General features: G+C 48.2%; 1 protein-coding gene across 1 annotated transcript in view; it reads left to right on the plus strand.

The window, feature by feature from the left end:
- LOC135824255 (uncharacterized) overlaps nt 1–23536 on the plus strand; it is a 371974-nt gene that overhangs the window by 224231 nt on the left and 124207 nt on the right. Inside the window, exon 9 of the mRNA XM_065336986.1 lies at nt 8035–8121. Coding sequence (XP_065193058.1) covers nt 8035–8121 — 87 coding nt within the window. The remainder of the gene's footprint in view (nt 1–8034; nt 8122–23536) is intronic.

The following is a 23536-nucleotide window of genomic DNA, read 5'->3' on the forward strand; positions in this document are numbered from 1 at the left end:
TTGGCAAGGGGGCCAGCTAGGAAGCTACAGCTGGTGTCTATTGCGGGAAACAAGCAGCAGGCAGCAAAACAGCTAAAGAATGTATGTGATAGTGTAGCAAGCAATCTGGAAATGCCATTGATTACTCGCAGCGCGCCTCAGTGCTACAAAGGAAGCATTGGAGCATGAAACTGATATCGCAGTGAAGATAAGTCCATACAACTGCACAAGGACCTCTTGCAAATGAAACATAGTGGCACAAGTATTGTATTTGGAACAATGACGACTACTGATAATTAGTGTTGGTCTAGCTACTCTCCAGTGTGTAGTGGCGCCATGCAAGGATCATGGAAGAACAATCGTAAATGTAGGAAGTACTGTATGCTTCTAAACAATAAGAGTCATGCAAAATACATGTACTACTACTAGTACTAGTCATGTGTAAACTGTAAAGCAGGGATACTACACCAGGCAATAAGTTCTTCGATGGTGACAACGAGAAAGGATTTATGCCTGCAAAGGCTGGGTGCTTAGAGCATACATCACTTTGTTATGAGGCGATGCGTGATGCAAAGACGACAAAACGCCAAATTTGCATTGCGTAGATAGATTTGAAGAATGCATTTGGTTCAGTGCGCCACAATCTGATACAGTATGCTCTAACCCACTACAGCCTTCCTTTGCAATTCAGGAAATTATTTTTTTCCTACTACGACAGTCTTTCCGGGGCATGGAGGTCGAGGACTGCCTTCAGCTTTGTGTGCTATTCTTCCACCATCGAGTCGCAATCACTCCTGTTGCATGTAAAACTGTTAATGCCGAAGGTCTGAAGATCGGAACTGAACTGCGTCCAATCTATTCTTCGAAGGTGCCTTGACATTTTTGGATTTGGGGCCGAAGAGATGACTCAAGATAGCAGCATGATCGCTGACATCGATCGCAATGACTTCACAGGACACTACTTTGTCGGAAGGAGAAATGACTAAATCCAACGCCGTGGCAGAGTGCGACATGACTCTAGTTGAAGCAGTTATCGTGTTGATAAGATTATAACTGTCCGATTGATCTAAACTGTTGCTCTTTTCTATGTGAAACCTGACCGCTCTTATTCTTCGAAAGGAAAGGTGTTAGCACCGACGCAATCCACACAGTCAAGTAAGCCTATTTGGTAACCGAACATTTTCGTTCCCTTCTCATCATGGGCAAGTACAGGGAATAATGGAATTGCTCTTATTCTTGGTTATTATGGTGGTAAAGACACACCTGGCAATATGGCGGTAAGCACACTCCTGCCCACACACACACTCTCTAGGCTGCAGAGTTCTGGCACAGAACCAAGCCATTCCAAGTCACTGTACCGTCATCAGCGCCGAATGTCACACCGTCGGCCGTGTACTCAGTGGTGACGTGTTTTGTTGGATGGACAGGAGTGGTAGCAGACTGACTGACCGAACCGATGGTAGCAGGTGCAGCAGATGGCATCGCACCAAACCTGACGGCGGATAGGGTACTCTCATCGTACCACAGCTGAAGACCACCCGACGCTGCCACAATATCGGAGCCTAACAACACATCAGCAGCAACAACTTCAAGGTCAGGCACAACAACAGCTGTGTAGGCATGCAAGAAACCAGACTAAGCACACAGAAAGAATAGACAACTAGCCATTGTGTCTCTCAGATTCTTCATCTGTAAACCCAGCTCAACAGCAGCATATGGCCAAGAACATTACGCAATGCACTGTTACCATGACTGAGCACATCAGTACTACAACCGTGATGTACAATGCATGACTACCACATTACCCCCCTTCCCTAAGGAAAAAAAATTGTCTGCAAATGCAAACCTGTTTGAGAAAAAAGGAGAGAAAAACAAGGAAAAAAGAAAAAAGGAGAAAATTGCAGACAAGAAAAGAACAATAAAATCGCAGAGGAAACGAGCAAGAATCAATTCAAAGCAACAAATTCGATACACCCTGACACTGACGGGTCAACTCACTGAAGATACATCAAACCTGTACCACGATACAAACAAAACAAACCAAACCAGCAACTAAATCGCAAATTGGCCTAGTTATGCAACATGGTCAATCAAAATGGAGATATTACATCAACGCACCAGCAGCTCTCTCAGTGAGCTTGACAGTGCGGCCAGCGCGGGTTACATAGCCCTCGCGATAGAGCGAGCCAGACTGGGCATCGGGCCTTGGTAGGGGTGATTGATGACGTGATTGGTCACTGGACTCGGGATGAATCTGAGCATCAGCCTCTGTAATCTCAGATTCCACTCCTCCTTCACACGAAGCAGTAGGCGTAGCAGGTGGCACATCTGCATTAGGTGCCGAGGATTTCACTTCTGACTCTGTAGCTGGCTGAGGATCTGGCGTCGGAACTGGCTGGAGATCCAAAGACCGAGAAGAGGTGGCAGTTGATGACGCAGGTGAAGCATGGTCTCGCACATGCTGCCGATTTCGGAGCAGTATCCGCCTGCCATCAGTGACGCCGACTCGTCTGCCATATTGCTCCACAACACGCCAAGGGGTAGATGGGTCGGAATAGCCATCCTGCAAGACTACCATTGTGCCGGGACGCAGCAAAGGCAACTGGCGGACACCGCGGCGACTATCATGCGAGACTGCCATGTCAGCTTTGGTGCGAATCTGATGAGAAGCATTCACAATGCGTGGGGTAGAATGGTGAGGTAGACGGGTGCGAACCATGCGACCGAAGAAAGCCTCATTGGGTGACATGCCCAGCTTTCAGTGCACTGAGTTGCGAATATCAAAGAGAACTTGTTGCAAATGGCGTTGCAAAGACAGGGACTGTCCTAGAGATTGAATTCTCTCTTTGACGACTCGATGAAGACGTTCCACCATGCCATTAGATCTGGGGTAGCGTGGGCTTGATCGATTGTGCTGGATACCCAGCCGCTGCAGGAACTGGGCCATTTCGGCTGAGGCAAACTGGGGGCCATTGTCGGACACCAACACACTAGGCAGGCCGAACCTCGCGAACACTTCCATCAGCCGGTCAATGACAGCTGTGGTTGTGGTAGCTGACAAGGGAAGTAGTTCCGGATAGCGTGAACCGTAGTCAACGATGGATAATACTTGTTGACCCTCGATACACACCAGATCAACCGCCAGTTTCTGCCGAACTCCTTCAATTTCTGATGGCAGCAGCTTTTGTGCGGGGTTTGTATGACGGCGCCAGCCGGTCAATGACAGCTGTGGTTGTGGTAGCTGACAAGGGAAGTAGTTCCGGATAGCGTGAACCGTAGTCAACGATGGATAATACTTGTTGACCCTCGATACACACCAGATCAACCGCCAGTTTCTGCCGAACTCCTTCAATTTCTGATGGCAGCAGCTCTTGTGCGGGGTTTGTATGACGGCGCCAACTCTCCGAACACTGCTCGGCAAACTTGTCGGCATCTTTAGACATGCCGGTCCACCATACTCGTCGTCGCAATGCATCCTTGAATATGTCCCGACCTGGATGACCTTCATGGGCCAACTGCATTACGGCATGTCGGAGAGCTTCTGGTATTACACAGCGGTTACCGAATAGCAGGATGCCGTCAATGGTCGTCAGCTGATCTCGGATAAGGTAGTATGGCTCTTCAGCGGGTGTGACTTGTCACCATGATTGCATCAAGACGCGCTGCTGTATGCTGCGCAATGGTGGGTCATCACTAGTCGCCATGGCGATATCGTCGATATTGACTGGGCACTCTTCCAAGACCAGGCCAATGAACTCAGCCATAGAGCGGGCTTCTTCTGGTGAGGCACACCATCTGCTTCCCTGGTGCATGTGACAAGGTGTACTTGTATGGCATGAGAGCGACCATCCAGCGCTGCAGCTGTGGTGGTACTTTGTCAAACGGCTTCTGGACGATTGAGATCAGAGGCTTGTGGTCGGTCACAACTTGAACAGATCTCCCCAGGACGTACTGTCGGAATCGAGTCAGAGAGAATACGATACCAAGCATCTCACGCTCCAACTGGAGAGCGACCATCCAGCGCTGCAGCTGTGGTGGTACTTTGTCAAACGGCTTCTGGACAATTGAGATCAGAGGCTTGAGGTCGGTCACAACTTGAACAGATCTCCCCAGGACGTACTGTCGGAATCGAGTCAGAGAGAATACGATACCAAGCATCTCACGCTCCAACTGGAGCGCGACCATCCAGCGCTGCAGCTGTGGTGGTACTTTGTCAAACGGCTTCTGGACGATTGAGATCAGAGGCTTGTGGTCGGTCACAACTTGAACAGATCTCCCCAGGACGTACTGTCGGAATCGAGTCAGAGAGAATACGATACCAAGCATCTCACGCTCCAACTGGGAATAGCGGGATTCAACAACGGACAATGAACGGCTGGCGCAGGTGACAGGTAACCAAGTGCCACTCTTGTCTTGCTGCCACAGAATAGCACCCAGACCAAGTGGAGATGCGTCACATGTTACCTTGGTTGGGACGTCCAAGGATGGCTTAAAGTACGCTAAGCACTCTAGCAACGAGGCAACGTTGCTAGAGTGGTAAATGCAGCCGTCAGCTCATCATCAACGACGAACGGTTGTCGCTGAGCCAGTTTCCTCAGCGGTTCAGTTATCTGTGAGAGCTGCGGTATGAATTTACCAAGGTACGTCACCATACCAAGGAAACGACGTACATCTGTCAACGTCTGCGACAGCTGCAACTGTTGGATTGCCAGCAGCTTGTCACCGTCAGGACGCACACCATCCTTGCTCAGCCAGTGTCCCAAGTACTTGATTTCTGACTGGCGTACACGGCACTTCTCCCAGTTTAAGCGCAGGTTGGCTTCGCTCAAACGACGGAGTACGGCAGCCATGCACTCGTCGTGTTCCTGTCGGTTGCGGGCATAGATGAGAATGTCATCAATATAGACAACGACTCCCGGTAGGCCGGCAAGGATGTCCTGATTGTACAGCCCTCTTTGCTAATGAATCCTGACTTCTCTGTGGTCAGGTCTAGGTTCTGAATGCGTGGCCCCGTAGGCCCCGTAGGCATTCTACCACCCAGCTCTATTCATTTCTGCTTCAGAGATTTGGCGCATGCACGTGCAGCTACATGTGTGTACTCCGCCGCTAGGTTCTACGTGTACAGGACCTGCTACTCTTTGCTACTCTTTGCGCGCCAACTCTGTTCTACGGTACAGATGCTTCTGATTTTGGGGATATAATCAGGTACTGGTTGTTGCTCTCGGGGAGTTCTCGGAGAGTTGTGGAAAGGAAGGCTTGGGTTTTCAAGGTGACTTGTTTGTGTTTGTGAACGGCGTCTGCCGAGGATAGAGGAACCATAACAATTTGGCGCAGTGAACAGGATGGCCAACAAAGTCAAAGTTACGGCAAACTTGACTTGGTCCACGAGCTCGGGCTGGACCTTTTTTCCACATGGCGCAGCCAGATAGAAATCGGTTTTCTGCCCCACAACGTCGAGCAAAGCAAGGACAAATATCTGGCGGCCGCATCGAACCTTGGTGAAAGTGAAAGTGCACACAAAAAGTGAAAGTGCCTCGCACTACCTTTGGCAGCGATATGCCACCATTCCAACAGGCGACGATCCGTATGGCGATCTGTGTGCCCTGTTTGTTGAGTGCTTCGGTGGCAAACGCAGACGTGCCTCCTGCCTTGCAGCCTTATCTCACAGCAGCACGGAGAGTCCATTCAGGCGTACCGGCACCGGGTACAGAAGGAGATGAGAGTCTGCTATTTGACGACGTCGTCCAAGCTGGAGGAGGTAATCGAGACTGTGTCTGTACACCTGTTCGCCCGCGGACTGGCCTGTTCGAATACGCGGCAGAAAGTGTTCGAGCAAGGTGGCTCCACTCTGGCGACGGCAGCTGAATGTGCACAGTCGATAGCCATGGCGGCTCAAACTGTGCAGGAACAAAGTGCCATGCAGGGACTGGGTGGTCACTCACCTGTGACAGTGGGATACGCAAGTTCAACTTACAGGGCGCGTGCCCAGGGTGTCTCAAGTGGCCAGTCAGGTGCTGGGCCAAACACTCGTCAGGCTCCCAGTGGCAGTAGCGGTGCGGGTACCAGTAACTCCAGCGGAGCAGCAGCGTGCCCATGTAGATACTGTGGCCAGCAACATCCACCGAGCAAGCACCACTGTCCTGCAGCATCTGCCACTTGTAGCCACTGCCGGAAGACAGGATACTATGCAAAGGTCTGCCAGAAACGACTGAGCGCAGCCACCCAGACTAATCAAGGAGACCCTCCTTAACAGGACAGAGCACCGGCTGCCACCTGCGCCTGGTTGGAGCCCAGCCAGGTAGCGGAAACGTACATGGTGCGCACCGGCAAGATGGGATTTGGGCTGCCGCTACAGATCGGCAACGACCACACTGTGATAATATGCTACTCTTTGCGCGCCAACTCTGTTCTACGGTACAGATACTTCTGCTTTTGGGGATATAATCTGGTACTGGTTGTTGCTCTCGGGGAGTTCTCGGAGAGTTGTGAAAAGGAAGGCTTGGGTTTTCAAGGTGACTGGACTGTCTTGAGTTTGCGTGTGTGAACGGCGTCCGCCGAGTATAGACGAACCATAACAGCTTCATAACTCGTTCTTATGTGTTTCTTCTCTTTTTTAAACTCATAATTTCTCATAATTTTTCACAAAACGCGGCATATTTTCTATCAATTCATAAAATGTATGTCTGTCATACCCTAGATATTATGTTAATCCTCATCACTAGCCATCCATGCAATTTCTTTTAAAATCATTTCTAGGAAATGGCTCCTGGCCGGTGAGAAGGCATCCTTGCCTGTGAATCTGATGAAGTATAATAAAACAACAACAACAACAACAACAACGACATTCTGGTTTCTTCACCCTCTTTTTTGCCACCTACTTACCACATTGTTTTTGTTGCTTCCTTGTAAGGTTTATCACATTGTGGAATGCATATTTAAATGTTCGGTTAACGTAGGAGTTAACCGTTGTTAGCAGTCACGTACCATTGCTTCGCTGTTGGCCTTTATAACGGGTTGCATGACCCTCCTTACGTGTGTGCACGATCTTGCTCTCTCTACATACTGCTGTGTATCATAGACATCACATGCCCTTGCTCTGCGCATGCGCAGATTTCCTGTGCGCACAACAGAGCTTGCTGTCTTTCCAGTTTCCTTGCCTGCAGTCAGCTTTCAAATTCTGACCCACCCTCCTCATCCCATTTCTTACTCTTACACTCCACTCCATATATTTTGAAACACATGGATGCGGGAACCCCTCCGTAACTGGCCTCTCGCGCACTACTATTAAACTCGCATGGGTCATAAACCGCTCCTGCTCAACGCAGGCCGACCCACCAACCCGCATGGGTCACAAACCGCTCCTGCTCAGCGCAGGCCGACCCACTTGGTCATATACAGCTCCTGCCCTCGGTAGGCCGACCACACGATTCGTTAACGTTCACTCAATTGACTCCAGCTACTCTGCCCGACATTCCCATTCTTCCAAACTCACTCTCTTGTCTTTTGGTGTGTTGCGTCCTGCATGCGTGTGTGTCTACTCTATACTCTAGCATGGAGAGTAGAATGTTAATCATTGTTTTTGTTCAATTCAGTCACGATAATCCACTGATGATAGTGACATGAAGATCGATAATGGAAAACAATTGACTTTGTTGATGCATGATGGTCACGGCAGAGTTAGTTCTTTTATTGCTCTAATAATAATAGTAGTGGATTTGGGACCAATGGACTCTCTGTAGGGGATGGACATCATAAGTATAGGGGCTGAACGCTCTACTGAGTCCAAAATATACGTGTATATAAAATCATTGTCCCTTTGTGGCTGTTGGTTGTGAGTATATACGTGTACATAGAATCATTGTCACTTTGTGGCTGTTGGTTGTGAGTATATACGTGTACACAGAATCATTGTCACTTTGTGGCTGTTGTTGGGAGTCTAGTACTGGGTGCACATTCGGCATCGTCTATCTCTATATTAAGTATTTTGTTGCCATGCCGACTTTTTATATACATGCACTTGAATGTCTGAATTTATTTGAATCTGCTTGTCTGCAGTGACTTCTCACACAACATGATCAGTCAAATCAGTGGAAAAGTGTTCTTTCACCCTTCCTTTTTCGTCAAAATGATAATAGCTGACATGTGAGTTGAGGCGTTGGGATCAGAATATCAACGTGTACAGTCAGACTTCGCTTTTATATTCGAATCCCTCGCCATCCGGAAGAACATAGCTGATTACAGATTTACAGTACGCATAGTGCATCCAACATAACTGGTGTTCGGTTATCCGGTTCCCTCGCCTATCCGGATATTTTGTGGAAAACGGATGTTTGCGGTTAAGCGAGGTCTGACTGTAGCATAAGCTCCCCACAGAAAATTTTGATATGATTCTTCTCTGTTTTTGATTGCATTGGGAATGTATTGAACAGTTGTTTTGGGATCAATAAACATTTACGGGTGGTGTACCTGTGGATTTTTGTATAAAAGTGGTGAAAAATGAAAAATCGTGGATTCAGATTTAATGATCTACACAAGTCATTTTGTGAGCTCAGATCAAACACAAATAAATGGCCTTAACATTAATGTTGCAATGTATGCTACCCATGCAAGTTGAAATGAGCTGCTTTTGGCCATTTCGCCTGTAACGGAAGAATATTATTGTGCGAAATTTGCAAGTTTTTTATATAAAATATACTGTTGTGGGTAGCCGAGTGGAGGCATGGTGCTTAACACGAATTAGCTTTTAATTAAACTTCCTCAGGTACTCTACCTGGAGGTTGAACAGCTCTTCTGCTCGGCTTTGTTGTTTTTCTAAAATTAATGAAATCAGTGAAGTGCAGCAGCTTTTGTAGGGCAGCTGACCCCGTACGGGGATTCACTAAATACACGCTCTACTATATATGTAGGAGTCAGCTACAGTTCCGTAGTATCCAGGCAGGGATACTACAATACTTCAAAAGTAGATACAAGGTAAGTTTTACTATAGCAACAAGAGCGACTAATTGCACTTTATTCATTTCCTAAATGTCGACATGTATGTGTATAATGTGAAACGATGATCACAAGGCACACAACGAAAAGGAAACAGTCTTGATAACTTGAAAACCTATGAGGATTACTTTAACAAAATCCCAATCGGCCAGTACCCAGATGCAAGATCTAAAGACGAAAACCAACTGCAGCCTGACAATCTAGCATATCATTCACCCGAAGAATCGGATATGCATCCGGCTTTGTGACACCATTCAACTCGTGATAGTAGACGCCCATTGACTGATAGACTCGTGGATGATACGCTTCCGCAGCTAATCATCCATTAACCCACATGCATGCACGCATACACACATTTCACTTAAAACAAACAAAACATCAATATGCACATTTATCCAGACACGCTCTCACGCACACACACACACGCATGTGAGTGCAAAACGTACAAAACGTGGACACATGTACACCAAACAGATGAATACAAGGAAGTGGGGTTTGCCATATTTTTTTTTCTTTCAATTTTGTCTGATAAATATTTACGAAACTTTGAATCGAGCGACACCGTGGATAACATTGAGCCAAGAATTATGCAATAAACCAGAAGAGATATGTAGGACTCAGTGACCAGTCAAGGCCCCATGACCAATCACGGTCCCCGTGACCAGTCAAACAGTCACAAACTCCCCATGACCAGTCACAAATTAGTTTACCAGTCACAATGCCCCATGACCAGTCACAAATCACCATGCATGTACATGTGTAAAGCACACAGTTCGTGACTGCTCGCGGAGTGCTTCGTACTGCAGGATTTGTTGTGGAAACTATAATTCCCTTTGAGCGGTCACAGAATACAGTTGTGACCACTATAATTCCAAGCGAACAGTTATATGCGGAATGTACAGTTGCGACCACTCTTTCTCTGTGAGTAGTCACAGGCAGAATATAGGTATTTCTGCATTACAAGAGAGATTGGAAGCTTTGTCACAACTCTGAGTTTCACGTATCACTACGATCGTCAGGCAACTGACGGCTCCAAAACGGGCAGCCTGAACATAAGGGGGAGTAAGGTGGGAAATTCCGAGGGGTACCATAGGCGACGTGCATCATAGCGCAAGAGTCAGGTGCAGGCGTGAAGTTGCCAAGTCTTCAGACTAGGGGCTATGCAGCAGCAGTTCCAGCGTGAATGATACAGTATAGAATAGAGCTGGGGACTTAAATGCCAAATCCACACATGCCCACACCATTACACCCACACACACCCACACTCTGTCCCCTTTCTCACATACACGCACACGCGCGTACACGCACACACACGCCCCACCCCCCCCCACACACACACACTCATTCTCTAAATCTCTCTCTCTCACACACACACACACATTCTCTCTCTTTCTCTCTCTCTCTCTCTCACACACACACACTCTCTCTTTCTCACGCATGCACACAAACCCACACACTCACACATGAGCGCGCACACTTACTCACACACACACACACTCACACACACACACACACACACACACACACAAATTGGCAGCGGGACTACCAGCTAGATTCACGTGACCTTGCGGACAAAGTTACGGAGGTAGAACTTGTTTTCATGACGACACTTGGACACAAGTATTTCTGTATCATTATTTTATCTCTTTTCAAACAATCCACAAGCCAAGAAGAGATGCGTAGACGGAAGAACCGTACTCTTGGTGATACTGATATGCCAGTTCAAGAACATCTCGTCAGACATACATATCGATACATGTCTGGTGCACTCTCACTAACAAGCAGGCATTGCAGGGTACATTCGCACCAGCAATCACAAGAAAATGTAGTGAGTGAATATTTCTATAAAGTTAATAAGTAGAAGGAAAATACGTAATGGAAAAATGAAGGTGTGGAGGATCGCCCAAAAACACTGACAAGGAGACAGTAAACGGTACACAGTACTCGTATGCATGTACTTATACACGTTATAGCAGCACAACGAGAAAGACCATGTACATGTACCATAATGTTACATCAATACATTTTAATAATGCAATGAATATAACTAAATGCGCACTCATATCACAACCATGGGGACGAATCATGTATTCCAGAACGTTTTCTTGTCACAATTATCAATGGAATTCGTGACTAAAGAGAATGATGAAACTACAATAGGATTTATACACTTGTGACAAGAAGTGACAAGAAAACGTTCTGGAATACATGATTCGTCCCCATGGTTGTGATATGAGTGCGCATTTAGTTATATTCATTGCATCATTAAGATTATTGTCTCCACGTCGCCTTTTTACAATACATTTTACAGAGTTATTTTGGGAGTAGGAATGAAGATGTGTTCGAAGCAGTAAACTGCGTAAGCAATACGTTGAGCCACAATATTGAAACACAGTTTCCTGCAGTCAAAACAAGACACTCACACTTCTCTGGTCTAGTTCGCCATTCTTATCGCTAACATGACTTGGTTTAAAATTTCTTACGATGGTTCTTGACAATGGATCAATGATGTATTGAATAGATGTCTTCCCTGAACGACTTCAACTGAGAGGCAGTTTCAGTTTCAACAAGCTGGACATTGTTTTTCTGTGGAGTCTTCCACAAGAAAGACAGAGCTACACACACGAAGGTGCTTGATGTACTCAGTACCTTCTTGGAGATGAACATATTTTCTTTTCCATCTTCATTATATTTTCGTCTCTGCATCGTCGACGATGTCCACTTCTGACTCCGTAATCTTGTCACCCATCCTCTCCAAAAACACAAAGCGAGTGCTGCTTGTATGCTGGATCAGTTGAAATCAGTCTCCGTTCTAGCAAGATCGGCATGCAACTAAAATACTTGACTGAAAATATTCCGAAATAGCTTTTCTGAACGACGAAGTTTGTTCTTCAAAATTAATAATGATGAATAGCACAATCTACTAGCCAGAACGTCCTCTCAAAAGAGATTCTATCTGAAGCCTGCAAGATTTTCGACCAACCTTCGTTTTGGAGAGGAGCCCACACACACCAGACTCGAGCTACAAGTAAACTACGTGGAGATCGAGAGTTGATCGAAATCTTTCTTGCTCACTTCTGAAACCTGTGAAGGAAAAAAGTATGCTGATCGCGTGAATGCCCACAGTTGAGTCGTAATATTTTGACGTGGACCCTGTGACCGTTCACACTCACAGAGAAAGTCGCGGCTGTTTGTGACTGGTCATCATGATTCAAACTGGTGTGTGACTTTATGACTGCTCTTCGGGGATTTGTGACTGTTTGATTGGTCACGGGGATCGTGATCGGTCATCGAGACATGACTGCTCACTGAGTCCTACAGATATATCTTCACAAGTAGGCAAATAAATGCGTAGGTGCCCGGCAACAGCAATCGGGCGAGTCACAGCAATGTACGTACTGCAACTTCAACATACACGGTTGACCACCCATGCCTCAAACCGGCGGGTCAACCACATGGTGGCCCGGAAACTTCAAACGGGAACACACCGATACAACAGACACAGTTGACCACCCATGCCTCAAACCGGCGGGTCCACCACATGGTGGCCCGGCAACTTCAAACGGGAACGCACCGATACAACAGACACAGTTGACCACCCATGCCTCAAACCGGCGGGTCAACCACATGGTGGCCCGGCAACTTCAAACGGGAACACACCGATACAACAGACACAGTTGACCACCCATGCCTCAAACCGGCGGGTCAACCACACAACAACATACAGGTGTCACAACACTGAGACAGTACAGCACAACACTGAGAGGCAAATGCATTTGACCCTCCTTGGGGCCTCGTCACGTGGCACAAGATACCAACGTGTCATGTCTAAAGGGAGGGAGGGAGGGGAGAAAACACGACCTTGAGTCACTTTGACTAACAGGATGACAGAAATTGTTTACAAGGAAGTTGCTTTGCTGACACGAGGCAGGGCAAAGCGGCCACCCAAGATTCATTTTTTCATCCACCATTTTCAGAAAAAAATATTTTTCATTCATGTGCCGCATGACGAACCCGTGATAAAACATGTGCATGCGTGGGCTAACTTGGCTTTGCTGCTCAAAGCCGTCATGTAATGTCTGCAGAGCAGCGCAACAGCGATACCATATGCGCTAAGCCGCTTGCGTGGTAGAAGTATGTGGGCTCGTGCATGCGAAAACGTGTCTTCGAGGAAACCGATTTCTTTCTGAATTTGTTATTTTTTCTAGGTCGATCGCAGATCTTGTAGACATTCCATCAATCTCGTGTGAAACAGCGGCGAAGGTCCTACACAGGAAGTCTAAAACATAACAACCACACACTCACAAGCAAGGAGAGTTCCAGGTTCTCTAACCTGACCGGTTTCTGTGACATGAGTCACTTCATCAGAGGAATGAGGATAAATGACAATATGGAACTCAATATAACCAGCGAACTGGACAGACAGGCGTTGAGCACTGTCGAGTAACTAGCGCGAAAAAAAGCAATTTAGCGATTTAGCGCGAAAGAAAGCGTGAACAAAACACGGGGTTGCTTGCGAGGCGAAAACAAACACGAGGTTGAGTGCAAGGCATGGCATGGAGGTAAAAAATACCTATACCCATCGTGAATTTGGTTTCCTAAAAGTTAGCGCGAAAAGAATTTTGCAGGGTGCGTTGAAGGCTGAGGAGGCCAGGGTGATAGTCAGTAACAAAAACTGTGGGGCAAGAGGCAGATGCTTGCACAGAGCTAACTGGAGGTATGAGTTGACAGCTAGCTGGGGTATCACTGAACGCATCGTGGAGAAACCTGGGAGGGTAATCACGCTTGCGAAGCTTAGTCCAGAAAGCATCACGTGTAGCGAGCAGGGAGGTGATCTCACTGTTTGTGTGGTTATAGCGCAGCAATTCAGCTTTAATAATAGCTCTGAAACATGAGCGGGGGTGGTCGGACGTAAATGGGATGTACAAATAACCGTTCAGCGAAGCACTTGCCAAGAAAACAAGGTGCTGAACTGCTTACCCTATCCCACTGGAGGGTCGTTACAGTGTGCTTGAAAAATGCTAGGTTGCCTTCATCACCCGCCACCTGGAGGCATGGATCGCTTGGAAACAAAGTCCCATGACCTAAATTTGAACGTGCGCCTTGTTCTGCATGTTGTTGAGTGCTGAGGGGGCCGCCTCAAACTCTGACGAAGACGTCGACCTTAGCCGCAAGTGCAGCAAAGTGGGAGGCCACAAACTAAAGCTTGGTCCGTCGACAATCTCTTTGCCCTTCGAGTGGAGACTATAAATTCAAAAATCGCTGTGAGAAGCGCCAATTTTAATGACGCGGAAGAAGTACATCCCAACAGTACGCTTGTGCGCGGAATATATCGGCCTCCGAACAGAAGACTGAACACAGCCAGACAGCGCACTCTGGATGAGTGGTCAGGGCCCCTAAGCGACTCATCATGGACTCGTGATTGATCAGTAGTGCCTGATTATGGGTCATCTCATGTATGTGTGTGTGTGTGTGTGTGTGTGTGTGTGTGTTGCATTACATACACACAAGCCAGCGGTTTATGTATAGCTATTTCATTTGACTCTCATTATGCCGCCGTATTATGTATTTGATTTGCCCGGACATTCTTTCATTTCAAAGATAGGGAGATGTACACGTGTGTTCTCTATGTGCCTTTTGCCATTGCTCTGTTCTGTTCTTACCGCCTATTGCTCTAAGTGCCATTCACACGGCTGTAGCTCTATTGGAGAAAACTAAGGCTGGTAACGTAACACACTGGAGCACCATTATTATTGACCATTCCAAATAACTGATTGTGTGGGAATTCGCGGAGCATGTGCATTGCAGCACTGAATGCCACAAGTGATCTTGCGAAGGATTGTATTGTGGCATCTTTGGATGTGATATCAAGACAGTGCCATGTCTTGGAACACCCAGATGGATAGGTGCGTTGCCCGCCTCAACAAGAAAGTTGGTGCTCTGTGTTGGATGCGCCGCTGCCTCAGCATGCAAAGCCGCATCCAGTACTTCAAGTCTGTGATCATGCCCAATTTTTCTTATGGCTCCAATGCCTTCTCAGCATCGCTGGCAGGTAAGCACCTGCACCGTCTCCAAGTTCTGCAGAATCGTGCGGCTCGAGCTGTGTACGGATGCTCGCCGCGCACCTCTGCCAGAAACCTGCTAGTCCAACTCGGCGCCTACCGTGTCCGGGAGATCTTCATCCAGAAGTTCATCTTCCTGGTTTGGCGCTGCCGCTACTCCCGTGCTAGCCCCACACTGCAAGTGCTGTTGCTACCAACCAGTGGCGCTCCTACTCGGCTGCAATCATCTATGGGTCTAAGACCACCGCCAACCCGCACTAAGCTGGGTAAGGGTTGTCTCGCATTCCAAGGAGCTAGACTCTGGAATGCGTTGCCCTGCGAGGTATGGGCCATACCGCACCCGGCCCAATTTCGCACTGCTGCTGTTCCACACAGCATGAACCTTTGAGGTCAGACGAATCACTATCGCCTTATTTCATTATATGCCTGTCTGTTGGCCTGCCTGCCCGTCTCTCTCCCTGTTTCTCTGACAACCTACTTGTTAATTCGTGCGGTTGTTTTCAGACGTAAAGCCCTTGTGTAGAGGTCTCAGCACTCATTTGCTAGTCTCTCTCTCTCTCTCTCTCTCTCTCTCTCTCTCTCTCTCTCTCTCTCTCTCTCACTATCGGATCTCTCTCTCCCGCTCACTCTTTCTCTCTGTTTTTGGTGGACAAAAACATCTCTGGCGTTGATTGCTTTCTTGCTTCAACTTCTGCCGCGCCTGTATTCTCATTTTGCGCTGAGATGTTTTGATGCATAGTGATTATGACGCTCATCATTCGCTCCCTTGTCACTCGACAGTTCTGTCCGTTTGGTTTTAGCGAATTCAAATAAAGAAAACAAACAAACAAAAACAACAAACATCATCGTACTCCATAATGCCGATCAACGAAAGTGTGGAGGCGCCAGTTGGGGTACTCGAGGAGCATCGCGCATTATATTGATATTTTTTTGTTGTCGGTATCAGATATCGGCAATTTGCTTTGTCCTCAACTCCAATTTTTTCGACATCAATGACAATGTGTACGCCTAATGATGGGGTTTGGTGATGGGTCACCACCTGGCGCCCCCCCCCCCCCCCCCCCCCCCTATGGCATCATTTTCATGTCAAGATTGGAGTCGCTCGCACTGTCTGACTTTCCTTTGAAATCATTTCTGTACTACCGATATATCGATGATTGTATTCAATCTGGAGACAGAATTGTTTCGTCCTTTGTGGACTCATCAGCGTAGCACAGACAAAACGAGGCCCAACCTGATAGCAGTGAAAAATATATTTTCCAAAGCTGTCGCAATATGTGCGAATGTCGGACTGTCAATATTTGAATACATGTTACGAGTGCAATTTGAATTTACAGTATTTACAATTTGTCTTTAAGTCGCACTCTTACCTAAGGTATATCCCAGGAGCGATAGGGTCCAGGTCCGCTGCCCATAGCTAAGTTCTAGGTATAGTAAGTACTTGTAGTAAGGTAGCTTGACACATGACTAGCTTCGCTGTATGATTATAAAAAAATGAATTGCATGTGTGGAATTATTTGATCTCTTCGATCGAACTGTCGATTTATTTGAACTGCATTTTTCTGATTTATTTATTTTCCTTTTTTGCATGCACGCACTGGCAGCGCTCCAGTGCAGCCGCCATGTCGATACGCGATCGCGGGATCGCTACGCGCGTACGATGCACTTCCCAAACTGGCTGGCTTTTGCACGCAGCAAAATCATGATGTATATAATAACACATGGCACGGAGGGCATTATGGCTGATTTATGCCCTAGTGCGTAGCCCGAGGTCGTGCACCGTAGCCCAAGGGCCGCAGGCCCGCGGGCTACGGTGCACGACCGAGGGCTACGCACTAGGGCATACAATCAGCCATAATGCACGACGCACCATGTGTTTATTATAGTTCATACATGCCACGTGCCTAGTTGTAGACAAATAAGGTAAACATGGTCAAGGGAGGAGGAAGGTTCCAATCAGCTGTCATATGAATGAAGGGTCGAACAAGATCGGAAGGAGCTTTCTCCGTGGAATGATAGAACGTTTTGTGTCAGATTTACTTGCAGTTCCAGGAATATGTCTTTGCATTTTGGTGTTAGTGTTGCCTATTGGGCGGTACGGAAGTTAGCTGATTCGCTGCTGCTTTGGCGTTAACGTTGGCCGCAAACATCCTTGACCAAGGGGCACTAGTAATTAGACTAGTTTTGAGAGTACATTGTAAGTGTTCTTATTCGGGACAATGATACTTTTTCACATACATCTGAGATTTTGTTCGCATTGCTTTCAGTTTACTTGAGGACCATGTGTACACTGGACAATCATGTAGCTAGGTACATTTGAAGTACAATGTAGATGTAACTGTATATTTTGTAGGAGTTCGAGATACAATCTGATCTCTTCCAGATAGGTAACTTTGTGATGCATGTTCACCTGTTGACTTGTTCGTCTCAATTGACTTGAATTTAGTAATGCATGGTAATGACATGCTGTGTGCTATTGTCACGTTGTTATAAATTACTTCTCCTATGTCGACATTGCTAGTAAAATATAAATGTTTTGGACGGTGCACGTTAGTAGTTTCGTTTTGTGTGGTGTGTGCGAGTGCATGTGTTGTCCTTAGGAATGGTCCCATGTGTTCTATGTGCGCTGGAGTACTGCCAATTATGTACCAGGTCACTGCCCAAAAGGCATGGCTTGGTGCATATTTGGCAGTGCACCAGCGTAGATCTACGTAGTACGCCTGGGGTCATTCCTAATGGTCATGGGTACGCCGTACCCGGGCATTATCGTCTGATAATGCCCTGGTACGGTGCTGCTCTGATTGGCCAAATGCTAGCAACGACCTGACAACAGGCACGTGACATGTATGAAAATCTATTTTTGGTTTCACATTTTTGCACACAGTACGCTGGCACGGCATGCGTACGCTGCCGTGCGAGCGAATCCTTTTTCGGAGCGCTCTGTTGTAGTGCTTCGTGTCCTTCTCTCGGTAGTTCTCTCTCTCCAAGCAGTGTTCTTTATGTGGTGAAAGAAGTGACAACGAACCAGGTCTCTCTCCCATCTTGAAGTTGTCGCGGCAGCTGCTGGCCAGCTGTCCGCGACAGTGTGTGCAAGATTGTACAAGTATAAAGTGAAGTGTTTTACCACAAAAGCCAGATTTAAATCAGACCTGAACGTACCTTGCCAGAGTGCTCAAACTGACAAGCCAGTGAGCTCTGTATAACGCAAACAGCAAAGGCACTACCCAACATGAGAGTGCTCAACTGCTACAAGAGCAGAAGCGAAATCTCAATCTGTGGACAGAACTGTTTCGTCCTTTCTGGACAAAACTGTTTCGTCCTTTCTGGACTCATCAGCGCAGAACAGAGAAAATGAGGCCGAACCTGATAGCAATGAAAAATAAATGTTCCCATGCCAGATGAGATATCGCCAGAGGAGAGATCGATAATTGCATTATTATTTGGCTGTTTGGCATCGCGTCGCTCTTACAAGTTGTTCAATATTCAGCTGCCATTTCAGTCTCCTTGCTCGTATCGAGCTCAAATGTTTTGTGAGGACTCACGGGATCCACTACCATCGTTTGAATCTTGTTTCCATGACAGCAGGTAGCGGAAAAATGATCCCTGATGAAAAAGACGCGTTCTGCAGACTGCGTACTTATTGGGTGACATGCCCAGCATTCGGTGCACTGAGTTGCGAATGTCAAAGAGAACTTGTTGCAAATGGCGTTGCAAAGACAGGGACGGTTGTAGAGATTGAGTGCTCTCTTTGACGACTCGATGAAGACGTTCCACCATGCCATTAGATCTGGGGTAGCGTGGGCTTGATCGATTGTGCTGGATACCCAGCCGCTGCAGGAACTGGGCCATTTCGGCTGACGCAGACTGGGGGCCATTGTCGGACACCAACACGCTAGGCAGGCCGAACCTCGCGAACACTTCCATCAGCCAGTCAATGACAGCTGCGGTTGTGGTAGCTGACAAGGGAAGTAGTTCCGGATAGCGTGAACCATAGTCAACGAAGGATAATACTTGTTGACCCTCGATACACACCAGATCAACCGCCAGTTTCTGCCAAACTCCTTCAATTTCTGATGGCAGCAACTCTTGTGCGGGGTTTGTATGACGGCGCCAACACTCCGAACACTGCTCGGCAAACTTGTCGGCATCTTTAGACATGCCGGTCCACCATACTCGTCGTCGCAAAGTATCCTTGAATATGTCCCGACCTGGATGACCTTCATGGGCCAACTGCAGTACTGCATGTCGGAGAGCTTCTGGTATTACACAGCGGTTACCGAATAGCAGGATGCCGTCAATGGTCGTCAGCTGATCTCGGATAAGGTAGTATGGCTCTTCAGCGGGTGTGACTTGTGACCATGATTGCATCAAGACGCGCTGCTGTATGCTGCGCAACAGTGGGTCATCACTAGTCGCATTGGCGATATCGTCGATATTGACTGGGCACTCTTCCAAGACCAGGCCAATGAACTGAGCCATAGAGCGGGCTTCTTTTGGTGAGGCAGTTGAGTCTTGGACAGGCGCTCTTGCAAATGTGTCTACACACACCATCTGCTTCCCTGGTGCATGGGACAAGGTGTACTGGTATGGCATGAGAGCGACCATCCAGCGCTGCAGCCGTGGTGGTACTTCGTCAAACGGCTTCTGGACGATTGAGATCAGAGGCTTGTGGTCGGTCACAACTTGAACAGATCTCCCCAGGACGTACTGTCGGAATCGAGTCAGAGAGAATACGATACCAAGCATCTCACGCTCCAACTGGGAATAGCGGGATTCAACATCGGACAATGAACGGCTGGCGCAGGTGACAGGTAACCAAGTGCCACTCTTGTCTTGCTGCCACAGAATAGCACCCAGACCAAGTGAAGATGCGTCACATGTTACCTTGGTTGGGACGTCCAAGGATGGCTTAAAGTACGCTAAGCACTCTAGCAACGAGGCAACGGCTGTCTTCGCATCGGTAAATGCGGCCGTCAGCTCATCATCAACGACGAACGGTTGTCGCTGAGCCAGTTTCCTCAGCGGCTCAGTTGTCTGTGAGAGCTGCGGTATGAATTTACCAAGGTACGTCACCATACCAAGGAAACGACGTACATCTGTCAACGTCTGCGGCAGCTGCAACTGTTGGATTGCCAGCAGCTTGTCACCGTCAGGACGCACACCATCCTTGCTCAGCCAGTGTCCCAAGTACTTGATTTCTGACTGGCGTACGCGACACTTCTCCCAGTTTAAGCCCAGGTTGGCTTCGCTCAAACGACGGAGTACGGCAGCCATGCGCTCGTCGTGTTCCTGTCGGTTGCGGGCATAGATGAGAATGTCATCAATATAGACAACGACTCCCGGTAGGCCGGCAAGGATGTCAGACACCACACGTTGAAATATCTCCGGTGCGCAAGCAATGGCAAACGGGAGTCTCTTGAATCTGAAGAGGCCCTTGTGAGTGGAGAAAGTGGTGAACGGACGAGATTCATCGGCCAAAGGGAGCTGGTGAAAGCCAGATTCAGCATCCAGAACGGATAACACTGTTGCACCATCCAGCTGCGCATTGATTTCGTCAACGGTGGGAAGTAGGTGACGCTCCCGGACTACGCTCTTGTTTAGGACACGGTAGTCCACGCAGAGACGCAAAGCACCGCTTGATTTCCTGACCGGCACCAACGGTGAGACCCACGGAGTAGCTTCTCGCACTGGCTCGATTATGTCATGCTTCACCAGACGATCCAACTCCTTGGCAATTTCATCGCGGATGCTGAAAGCGTGCTGATGGGGTGGGACTGCTGTTGGAGTGGTGTCAGGGTCCACTGTGATAGAGATGGGCGTCACGTTTACCACATTGACTTCAGCAGAGGTCAGCAACTCGAGTTCGGAGATGACGTCCCGGCCATACAGGATTTGGCGGCCAGACACGACTGGGACAACAAAACAACTACATACGATGCTGCGTGATCCAACAGAGACCGTCACATCAGCCATATCGAGTGTCGAGATGACGCCGCCATTGTACGCTTTCAAGATTCGATCACTCTTTCGCGTTGGCTGGACAACACCATCGGTTAACACTGATCGGGTAGCACCGGTATCCAGTAGTCCTTCACAGGGACGGCCGTTGACGATCAGCGTCTTACGAAACAATTGCTGGTGCTGAGAAGTATCCACTGAGAATGCGTAATCACAGAAATAGTTGGCGTCATCCTCCTCCACCTGTTCGGATGTCATGCGCGCATTATCAGACTTGCGCGACAGGCACACTGTTGTAAAGTGGCCAACTTTCGAGCAGTTGCCACAAGTAGCATCCGCTGCAGGGCAGTGCTGCTTGCCTCTTGGATACGAGCGGCCACAGTACTTGCACTTCCCAAACTTCTTGTGGGCAGAGGCAGGCTGGGAGTGTGAAACACGGTGAATGTGAGAGAATGAATTCGACAATGGAGTAGCTGCAGCGTCACCATAAAGCTTGCTGTCCGTGATAGAGGACTCGAGTGCCACAGCTTTGCTCACAGCATTGGCTAGTGTCAACTTTGACTCTTTGAGAAGTTCTTTACGTAGCTCCTGGGATCGCAGGCCCTCGATCAACTGGTCACGGATTTTTCCCTGATCGATGGTGTCCACGGCAGTAGATGCAAATTCACAGCGATCAGCTGCTTCGCGCAGGCGTCCCACAAACGATGTGACAGACTCGCGCTCATTCTGGCGAGGCTGACGGAACCGGTGGCGCTCCGACGTTGTGTTTGTGGCAGGACGAAAACGAGCAATCACAGCATCCGTCAGAGCTTTGTACTCACATCCGGCACTGCCATCGGCCTGAGCTGGTGGAGTAGGAGCTACGATTCCTTTAACAATACGCCTGACAGCGAGGCCTGCAAGGTTCCGAAACAGCCTCTTCTTATCAGCTGCCGTCGTAACTCCACAAATATTCAGGTAATCATCAACGTCCTCGAGCCACAATTCGAAATCGGCTCCGATGTTGCTGGAAAAGTCAGGTACAAATTCCTTCGGCGCTCTGCCTTTGGGAGCGGACATGGCGACAAATCCGTGCCTGTTCACTGCGCCAATGTAAGCATGCAAGAAACCAGACTAAGCACACGGAAAGAATAGACAACTAGCCATTGTGTCTCTCAGATTCTTCATCTGTAAAACCAGCTCAACAGCAGCATATGGCCAAGAGCATTACGCAATGCACTGTTACCATGACTGTGCACAGCAGTACTACAGCCGTGATGTACAATGCATGACTATCACATCCCTGAGACATCGAAGAAAAGCCTTCGAGTCAACCAAAACACGATTCGAACGAGGATGATCGCCTGAGCCCTCGGCATTCGAATCCTGTTTTGGTTGACTCGATCGAAGACTTTTCTTCGATGTTTGTACTGTTGAAGACGCGTCGATCGCGTCCCAGCAGGGATCACACTGCACAACAGTAAGCAGTCAGGTCACCGTGTTTCTGTAGCCGCACATGCTCACTGTACGTACTGTGTAGACTGTACTGTACTAGTCTGTAGTGTGTACAATCAACACCAGCTCGAGCACCGTACCGTGCAACCACTTTTGGACAATCGTTTCAGGCCGCGCGCGCCCCGAGCCTAGTCTAGCTAGACCCGGCGCCCTGCCTTTTATTTTTCGAAACCTAGGTCGAAAATTTTGAGGGGCGGGGGGCGCCCCCCCGCGCCCCCCCCCCCCCCCCCCCGCCCCCCTAAACCCGCCACTGCGCACACGCACACATGCACACACGCACACATGCAAACACATACACACATTCTCTAAATCTCTCTCACACACACACACACGCACATTCTCTAAATCTTACATACGCACACACACACACACACACATTCTCCAAATCTCACACAAACATTCTCTCTCTCTCTCTCTCTCTCTCTCTCACACACACAAACACACACACACACACACACACACACACACACGCTCGTACGCCCACAATACTCATCCTTTCATTCTCACACCTACCACACACATACTTGCACCCGCACTTATCCAAGCAGCCACACACACTCTCTTTCTCACGCATGCACACAAACACACCCTCACACATGCGCGCGCACACACTCACAGACACACACACACAAACAAAATAGGCAGCGGGACTACCAGCTAGATTCACGTGACCTTGTGGACAAAGTTACGGAGGTAGAACTTGTTTTCATGACGACACTTGGTCACAAGCTCTGACGTCTTGTTGAGGGAGCGGGTCTTGTCGGCCCAGGCGATCTCTAGCTTCTCGGCCAGACACAGGTTGCAGCGCTTCGAGATGTTAGAGGATGGTGCGGCTCTCCTCACAACGGACCACCTGATAGTACGGAGGATTAGCAAGACGAAATTCGCGTTCGCGTTCGCTCTCCAAGGAAAGTCGAACTCAGTGACGGAATTCGCGTTATGAGAAGGATTAGCAGACAGAATTCGCACATGCAAGACGTTGACACGACGTACATTGCGTACGGACAGTACAGCGTGGGAAATTTATGACTACCCTGACACGGATCCGCGAT

This window comes from Sycon ciliatum, chromosome 9 (assembly GCF_964019385.1).
Source record: "Sycon ciliatum chromosome 9, ocSycCili1.1, whole genome shotgun sequence".
NCBI classification, from domain to species: domain Eukaryota; kingdom Metazoa; phylum Porifera; class Calcarea; order Leucosolenida; family Sycettidae; genus Sycon; species Sycon ciliatum.